The 9,775-nt window shown below is 36.6% G+C and overlaps 1 protein-coding gene across 3 annotated transcripts in view; it reads left to right on the top strand.

The window, feature by feature from the left end:
• The window catches only part of Etv1 (ETS variant 1), a 94,207-nt gene that overhangs the window by 71,886 nt on the left and 12,546 nt on the right, over window positions 1–9,775 (top strand). For all 3 annotated transcript variants that reach the window (XM_023709928.1, XM_023709926.1, XM_023709929.1), the window contains 3 exons: window positions 3,532–3,600; window positions 4,448–4,516; window positions 8,031–8,200. In XM_023709928.1, the coding sequence (XP_023565696.1) occupies window positions 3,532–3,600; window positions 4,448–4,516; window positions 8,031–8,200 (308 nt within the window). The remainder of the gene's footprint in view (window positions 1–3,531; window positions 3,601–4,447; window positions 4,517–8,030; window positions 8,201–9,775) is intronic.

The raw sequence follows: 9,775 nt of genomic DNA, 5'->3' as shown, positions 1-9,775 counted from the left end.
ACACACACACACACACACACAATAAATGTTAAAATAAAAAAAAAATTAAAAAAAAAAAAGAAATGGATATGTACGCAATACCTCCTTACCCTGATGCAAAGCATTTGTCTTTGAAGTGGTCACTTAGCTAGTTTTGATCTTAGTTAAGCGTTTAGCAGAAGTTAAAATGTATTGGAAAACTTCGTCAGTTGGATTTTTTATCAGATAAGGTAGAAACGAAAGGAGCAGGCAATTTAATTAGCAGTAATTTTTCTGAGCAAGTCATTACTTTGATGAACTTCAGAGCAATGTTTATGGCCCCTAATTAACCATGTTAGTCATTGGATTGAATAATCACTTTGGAAATGCTTCTACAATTGGATTAGACTCTGACCCACTCTGATAGTCATAAATTAACTGGTATCACTCTAAGATAACATGATTTTCACTACTTTATGGGAATAAGCATCTTAGCCATTTTTTTCAGGCCTCTCTGGACCAGATAGAGGATACCTACTTTTTAAAGATAGACTGGATTGAAGCAATGTTAGCCAAGTGTCTCAATTTCATGCCCTGGCCATTAATTTTGCTTACTCTAAGATGTAGTAAATAGTTGTAGGGACTGGAAAATAATTATATTCTCGTTGTGCTATTATATTTTCATTTATTCCTTTTTTAATATAAAAGTTTAGATCACGTGTTACGATTTTGAAAATGTAATGAACAATCTGGCATTAGCTTTATTATATGCCATTAACTTATGATGAATGTTAAGTCAATACACGTAAACACTATACATAAATACCAAAATTTTATGAGATTGCTCTTAAGTACAATAATAAGCAACAAATCAGCTCATCTAATTGATTAGTATTTGTGAAATTGTACATCAGATCTTACCTTTGATTCAAACATCTTTGATTCAGTTTTCCAGAATCGTGCTAATTTTGCATTGTACTAAGATAAAAGTTTTTATAAGGCATTTTTTGAGCTCTGACTAGTGGCATTTTCTGGAATGTTTGCATTTCTGCTTTTGCTTTTTATTTTTCTGCACCTCTGGGAAGGAGAAACCACATTTGGTCACACGTACATCCGACAGAATCTAGCCAGTCTGCTTGCCTCCTGCTGTCCCCAGAGCCAGCCAGCTGTCCTTACCACCATGCTCCAGGTGTGCAGTGTCAGGAAAAGTGTTTAGTGGCTGGGTGTCAACACTGGTACAGTGAAGTGCTTGCCTCAGAACAGCTGCTAAACTGACGGCTGTCATTACACTGTCCCTTCCCGACCCAGCTGCTTGAGCAGCCTTAGGCTTGGCAATAAATCAGAAAACATTAAAAATTAATTCGAAATGTCATTGGTGAAAAAGTTGTGATAACACAGATTGCTAATTTTCAGTGACCTAGAAGATCAACTATATTTCAACTTTTTTAAAATGCTGATATCAGGAGTCAGGTTAACCCAGCCTTTTTAGAATCAAAATTCTACATACTACATAGTACTTTATATAAGAAGGCATGTGGTAATGAAGTGGTTGATAATCAGCTTTACTGGGTCTAACTTATAGGTTATTAATTCCTTCATACCTTAAAATATTAGTAGTAGTATGGGTTTCCATTTATTTTGACTCAAACATTGGACAAATTTTCCTGTGACAAAATTCTTCATATTTTGATTAATATTCATCACTGAGCCAAAATATATGTCCCATCCACGACAATGCAAAATTAAAAACAATTACACTCACAAAATTAATGGAACATATCAGACTAAGGAAGAACTACCTCTAGACTACGTAACTAGAGCTAGCATTCTATTATAACAATAGAATATGCAGATGGATAGTTATGAAGAGATAAAGGGCTTTAGATTCCAACTCACCTAATTTTTAAAATTACCTCTCTAGTAGTCATATGTTCAAGACTAGTGGAGGAATGAGGCCATGCTTTTTATAGTAAATAGGCATTTTTGTCACATGCTTTTTTTCCCCTTTTTTTTAGGGACTGGGAATTGAACTCAGGATCTTGCACTTGCCAAGCAGTTACTGTGCTGCTGAGCTATATCCCAGGCCCCAGATGTGTTTTAAAAGTTTATTTTTGTAGGTGTTGTTAGGAAAGCTTTAGTTATTTATGCATATGGATGATCCAGTTAATTTGGTCACATGGATCTATACATTCCTATATAACCTATGCTTGTTGAATGCAGAGTTAAGCCCAGACCTGTGGAACCTGAAACTTACCATCTGGGAAACTCTTTTTAATAAAAACAAATAAAGCTGCCAATATAAAGTTAGGTGCAGCGCCTCAGGAGGAACTCATATGAAAGAGGAGGATCATGAAAGATAAGGTTCATTGGCTTCACCATGAATCTACCCATGCGAGAAACTCTCCATTCAGAATCAAGGAGCTTGGGCCCAAATCTTCGTTTTAGAGAAATACAGACACCAATGATTTATCATAAGTTATGTATCATAATTCACATTAGGTGAAGGATTTGAACTCTAATCTCTGTTTGCTGTTCCATATCAGTTTTTTTTTCCTGTACTTAGACTATAAACACATTCACTATGGAGCAGCACTATGCCTCAGGTGTACAAGTTAACCGAGTTTATTTTGTCAGTGATGAGATACCTCATTCATGTAGGCAAGGCCTCTCTCATAGAGTATGTTAGTTTTCTACTTCTTGCAAAATACAAGGTACCCCCAAAGTAAAGCTGGAGAGCTTTATTTTTGACTCATATTTTCAGTCCATAGTTATAGTGGTTCCATTCCCTTCAGGTGTGTAGCAGGGCAGAAACATTACAGTGGAAGAGCTCAAAGGAGAAAGCTCATGACTTCATGGTAGGCAGGAAGCAGAGGGCGCCAAGGAGAGGAGGTCTGGACAGATAGTCTTTAAGGTCACGGCTCATGACCTGTTCTTTTCAACTTCTCAGTTACCGTCACTTCCCAATGATGCCAACAGATTCATCCACTGATGTCCTTAGAGACCTCATGATCCAATCAGCCCCTAAGAGTCCATTAGCTTAGCAACCAGCACCCAGTGTGTGGCCTTTCCAGGCCATTTTAGATTCAACCCATATCCCAAGCTAAAAAATATTTGCTGTGAATTGTCACACTTGTTTTGGATTAATCATTGGTTCTGATTTATGACTAATGTCCTCAACAAAATGAAGAGCCAGTCATGCCTTTTTTCTATAGACAATATAGCAATCGCATTACAGAGATTTAGCTGTTTTGATTTTTTTCATAATAATTTCTATCAGGTGTTCATGAAATAAACTATGAATGAGCCTTCCATAGCATTTTAATGCATATAATATGTCATGGATATATACATTGCATAATCCTTGCCTTGTATACTTCTCCTAACAAGCTTTTATGAAATATCAGTAGTATTATTCCCAATGTGTGAGACCTACCAGAAATATTAACCACATGTTGAATGACCTTCCTCTTGGGGACTTGCGCCAGTATTGTAAATTTTCTAGCTATCTGTTCACAAAAAACAGTACCCTTTTAGTGCCTGACCAACTTTGACTAATTTTGTTTTTGCTTTCAGAAGTGCCTAGCTGTCACTCCATTTATATGAGGCAAGAAGGCTTCCTGACTCATCCCAGTAGAACAGAAGTTAAGTCTTCTACTTTTAAATTTTTTTGTAAAATAGACATTCAAAATAGGGGGCCCCTTAGTTAATCATAATATGCCTTGGGAAAATTCATTCATGTTCCCATAACCACTATTTTAAAACGTCTATATTTTTAAAGTAAAAGGAAGGTTTTATTTATGGTGCTGATAGCTCATGTTAACATGAGTCTGAACATAGAAATAGCTGAAAAGTGGATTTGTGTGTGCTTTTTTTCCCAACAGCCACATTCCTTTAAAGTCGAACATGAGGTTTATAGATTAGTCCACCTTCCTGCACTCTAGTGAAGTGTTTCTTTAAAAATGTTCAGTTTTGCTTTTACAGATATAAGTCATAGTTTTGAAGTAAAAAAAAAAAAAACCTAGATATTTTTATAAGGAAATAAAAAAAGAATCTGAAACAGAGCATTAATGGTAATAATAGGAAACAAGTACCGGTAAATCAGAGATTATCTTTTCTTCATGAATTTAAAAAACTAAGAAAGAACTAAAAGGGAGACGAAAACATACAAATCTTAGCTTTGCCAATATTTATGTGAGATCTGTTCTTGGCTTACAATAACAAACAACTAAAGTTTACATACCACAGTTTTCTGGGCATTTTGTACATTGAATTATTTAATCCCAGAACCCAGTGAAATGGTAGACAGTGGTCATTCCTAGTGGGTAGATGAGGAAACTGAAGCAAAGAGGTTAAACAGTATGTCCAGAACTAAAGGGCCAGAGTGGTAGAATCTCTCTTAGAACAATGTGTGCATTAATGTCTATATCTTAAAGGTCTTATAAAGTTTTTTTTGGTACCATTATTAAATGTGGCCCATTCCCCCCCACAGGCTGTATGTTTGAAAAGGGCCCCAGGCAGTTTTATGATGACACCTGTGTTGTCCCAGAGAAATTCGATGGTAAGTAAATTCACTGAGCTTTCAGTTTTGATTCTTCTAAGAGAGAATGTCATTGTCACCTTCCCTGTTTCAAAATCAGTTACATACTGTTTAAGGATTTCTGTGCACCTCACTTAGCAAGTCCTCCATTCTAGCTAAACTTGATTTACTATAAATTCTCTCTTCTTCCCTTAAGAGTCCTTTTTCCTCTTTTCCATGAGAGTCCATTTTTGGCGCTATAGGCAGAAAGCGTCGTTCTTCTGGGCGTTGTGAAGCGAAAGAGGGGTCTTTCCATTGCCCTGTTGAGCACATGCAGCTTGTTATTCCAGCTTTATTGAAAGCTGATCCTGTAATTAACAAAGCAGAGCAGAAAGCATGCTACTGTGGGTGCACTGATGACTAATGCAGCTTCCTTTCTTTTATTGTTCATGAAAAGATGCATTATGGAGCACAGGAACCATATAACTGCCCATTTAGTTAGTGCTTGTTAGTCCCTATTTTTTTTTCCTAAGGAAGATGTGCATTACTAATGTAACATTACTTTGTAATTACTTAAAAGGGAGTTAGGAAAGCATTGCCTTTTTAAATATCACTCACTGTTTCAAAGAAAAGGCCTTGGATCTTAAAAAAGGGCATCAAGTTAGATACAATCTTCTTTTTCTTGACAAGGGTGGCAAAAGTGGGCATTTGCAAGGCAGCCTGGGTAAGAAGTGAGCAGCTAATTCTTTTGGTGGTTCTGCGGAGTGGTCTTCATATTTCCTGCTTTGATTGTTCAACAGGAAGCAAGCAGGGGCGCTCTGATTAGCTGACTGCACAAACTTTGGGGATCAGGCTGTAATGACTTGGAAACTCTCGGAGCTTTTAATTGTCATTATTTAAGCAGCAGAATGTATGCTCAGGTTGCTTTTCAATCTCTAATTAGTTACTGAAGATTACTGCGTTCCCATGCTTCTTGCTACTCTTATACTCTTGTATTTTTAGAAATGTTAGAAGGTGTTTTAAATTGTTTACCTGTTACCTTAAAATTGCTAAATTCATTAGAAGACACAGTTAGAATCCCAGCAAGGGTCACTCTTTGAGCTTTATTCCTCAATCCATGTTCTAAGCTTAATTTCTGCAGATTGAGCTCTGTTATTTAGCACCATTAACATAGCATCACAACTCTCAAAATACAACTTTTTCTTTTGAGGGAAAGAAACTTCTGCTTGTTGGGGTGACCTTCATCATTTCCGGTCATTTATGCTGAGCTACACATTTCAAAGAAGGATGTGATTGGTAGGGACAAGTAAGGAGGGGAAATGTCTTAAATCTCAGGGCAAGATTATGTTACAATCCAGGAGCCAAAGTCACACTACTGTTTAGGGAACTAACTCTCTTGAATATTCCCTTTAATTTTTAAATAATCTTTGATTTTGTACTAAGAAAACATTTTCAAAAAGATAATATTTTTCTTGCATTTTGTAGGTAATAGAGAAAAAGCAAAAAGTAAAAGGAAGGTTGTTGCTGTTGTATACACGGCCCATATGATCAGTCATATTTATAGGTAGCAGCACTGTAGAAACTATAAAATTTGAGAATGTTTTATTCTGCATATTTTTCTTACCCAATAAAAAATTTGTCTCAGAAGGAAGACTGAGACAAATAAAGCTGTCATTGAAATCAATGTGAAGATGTGCTCCTATGTTTTCTAGGTAGGAGCAAAACTCTATAGTGATTTTGACTATGTATTAACCAAATAAGTTTACATCTCATTTTAGCTTTTTTAATGTGTGTGGTACCGGAGATTGAATTCAGGACCCTGCGCTTGCCAGGCAAGCGCCTGCTCTATTGAGCTATCTCCCCAGGCCCTCAGGTTAACTTTTTAAAGTGGTGTTTGTTTTGCAGTTATTTTAAGAGCCATAGTCCTATCTGTTGACCAAAGCAAAATTTTATGGAGCATATGATTTGGTACATTTTATAATTCATACTCGGTGTGAATGGATTCGCTGGAATATATGCTCACTGAATTGTTCATTTAGTGGAGAAAAGAAATGTAAACATTAACAATGATGTACTATAGCCAAGGAGCTGCCTTAGCAGCTCAAGCGCCTGCCTGGCAAATACAAGGTCCAAGTTCCCACCTCAGTACCAAAAAAACAAAGCAATCATGTACTGTACTTATATGGACCTAGATATCCAACCCCAATGTGACTAATTCTACATATTTTTTAGAAGGCTGGTCATGACACAACATTTATTTTGTTTTGTAAAGCCTGGATAACTGACCAGATTTAGACCAGAAACATTATAATGCTAACAGCATTATCACATTTTGCCTTAGTTACTTTTCTCTAGTTGCTGGGAAAAAAATACCTGACACTCAAAATTAAGGAAGGAAAGGTTTATTTACCTCTCAATTTGTGGAGGTTTCAGTGTATACTAGGCTCACTCCTAGGCAGAGTGGCACATGGTTGAAGGCAGCCATTGAGGGTGGTGGAAAAGAGCACAGGGCAAAGAGAGGGGCAGCCTCTGAGGCAGCTAGCAAGCCTCTCTCCTCCACTTACATTTGTACTCAGATTACCCACCCCAGGGTGGGTGTTGCGCTCACGCCCATAATCCTCAATTGGATCAAGAATTAATAACAAACTGAGAAGTCACCCCAATGACTGCATGAGGCTTCTGGGGGGGATAACTAAACACAAACCATAACATCTTTTAACAGATTTTTATACTATACCTGAATGTCAAATAAACATAACATGAAAAAAAATCTTTCCTGCTTGAGAATACAGATTTACTGAAAGCTATGGTCTGTATATTTTTAAATTACACTTTTAGAAAAAGATTAACATGCTGAATTCAAGTGGGCAAAATATATAAAGATATAAAGAAAGACAAATGAGGAGTCTTATTTGTTGCCAGGTAAAAAAGGAGTATCTCTCAGGTGAAGAGATGGGAAGGTATGGAAACAATATTCTAGCATGGAAATCTAGTATGACCTTAATTACCTGGGAGATTTTCAAAATTAATGTAACATACAAAGTACTTAACTCAGAGTTTATGATACTATTAAATTTGCTTTATATACATGCAAGAAAATTTCAATAGTTTTTCATGTACAGGTCAATAAAGTATTGGTAAATTGCAGTTTGCAGAACTTAATTTGTATAAATAAAATGCCCAGAACTTAAAATCAATTTCTTCCTCTTCAGTGTTGCTTAAAGTGGTAAATGATGGCATTAACAATAAAAGCAAAGATATATGATTAGACCATATATTTTTAAATACATGATGAAAAAGAATTACTGTATATAAAAAATTTATGCAAGTCTGACATTTATGGATTTATTCTACACAAGTGCGTAGTCTTGAAAAAATACATTGTATAGAATGCTAGTTTATATTCAATTGCATAATTATGAGTCTCTATTTCTATTACAAAGAAGTCCAAAAAATAGTTGTCTGTAATCATTTGAATGGCTAAGTAATGAGAATTTTTACAGAAAAAGCGTAGTATTGCTACTAATAGACACTTTAACAATTTTTTTAAATTTAGGGGATATCAAACAGGAGCCAGGAATGTACCGGGAAGGACCCACATACCAGAGACGAGGATCACTTCAGCTCTGGCAGTTTTTGGTAGCTCTTCTGGACGACCCTTCAAATTCTCATTTTATCGCCTGGACTGGTCGAGGCATGGAATTTAAACTGATTGAGCCTGAAGAGGTTGGTTCAGTAGATTTTAGTTAGGAAAATTAGACATGTTATAGTGTAATCAAATTGGTATGTTTGATTAATGTGCCAAAATATAACCTTTTTTTTTGTGGTACTGGGAATTGAACTCAGGACTTTACCCTTGCCAGGCAAGCGCTTATTCTACTGAGCTATCTCCCCAGCCCCCAAAATATACCTTTTAAACATATAAAAACCTTAAAGAATCTTTCTGAACTAGAAAGTGGGCTGCAAAAAGTCAATATTTAAAATTACTGATTTAATGCATGGTATTACCAGTTGAATACTGTCTTATGGAATTGACCCTGAAGGAAATCAATCATTAGCATAAAACACAATATTCACAAAGGTCTCTAAAGAAGCATCTCCCTTGGAGGGGACAGGAGTGTGACGGCTCCTAAGGCACAGTGTAGAGATCTTCCCAAGTCCAGCTAGCTTAGACACAGAGGAATTTTTTCTTTTGAATTAGCAGTCATTGCTTGGACAATCTGGGTTTTATCAAGAGGATAGGAGAGAAACATTTGAGGACCAGTCATATGCAAGAGGGGTGAGGGGAGGAACAGCTGTTCGGGGGATGAAGAGATGTAAGGGCCACAGTGGAAAATTTTCAGACCTTGTGTCTTTACAAGACACAGGCCTGGTAGAGACATTCTTTCCTTTTGAGTGTTAGTGACATCTGCTTCAAGTCAGCAGGACTGCAAAGGCTCCGCTGGAAGACAGCGCTGAAGTTTCAAGTGTTGCCATAGTACATGAGAAATTACAAGACTGAAAGCCTCTGAGTAGAGAGAGATAACATGTATATGTGGAAAACACTCTCCACTAACTGTTCAGATGGCCCCGCACCCCAACCCTGCAATACACACACACACATACACACACACACAAATGGAGTATTTCCAAGATGAAATGCTCAGTTACATTTCTGTTCTCTACAGAATGAGACTTTTAAGGCTGGTACTATTGCTGAAGCATAGCCCATCAACAGCATTTTGGATTTCTATTTAAAGGTGCCCATTACATGAGATTTGGGGGTCTTATTAAAGATAATTACTCTGTTCAAAATTGGTTTTAGTTTAAATCATCAAGAAAATGAAGGAAGCGTTTTAAGTAACAAGCTTCTGACTGATAATACTATAGGCTATCGAATCTAAACACCTCAAAAGTGTTAAAAAAAAAAAGCCAGCAAGGTTGAAATAGTTCTGAACTCAAAGTGACTAGTTTCACATTTACTGGAGCTCTAGAGACTAGGCTACTGGGCCCTTATAGCTCAACTTTTTTGTTTGTTTGCTTATTAAACAAAGTATTCAACCTAATCAGGTAATATGCCCTAATTTTATGTTCACAAGACAAAGTCACATGCATTAGCAAATTCTTTCTGCTTCAATAAGATGTTAGAAGAAGCATGAAATAAGACATCTAACTAGAACATTCAAGCTTCCTGCCTTCATATCGATACTCTGGTTACACTAGGGAGGTGGCTTTGCAGGATCTCTCTGACTTCACATCAAACACACACATGCAGAGAGAGAGAGAGAGAGAGAGAGAGAGAGAGAGAGAGAGAGAGAGAGA

Source organism: Octodon degus, unplaced genomic scaffold (genome assembly GCF_000260255.1).
Source record: "Octodon degus isolate 3935 unplaced genomic scaffold, OctDeg1.0 scaffold00015, whole genome shotgun sequence".
Classification (NCBI taxonomy): Eukaryota; Metazoa; Chordata; class Mammalia; order Rodentia; family Octodontidae; genus Octodon; species Octodon degus.
This window is presented reverse-complemented; position numbering and strand designations above follow the sequence as displayed.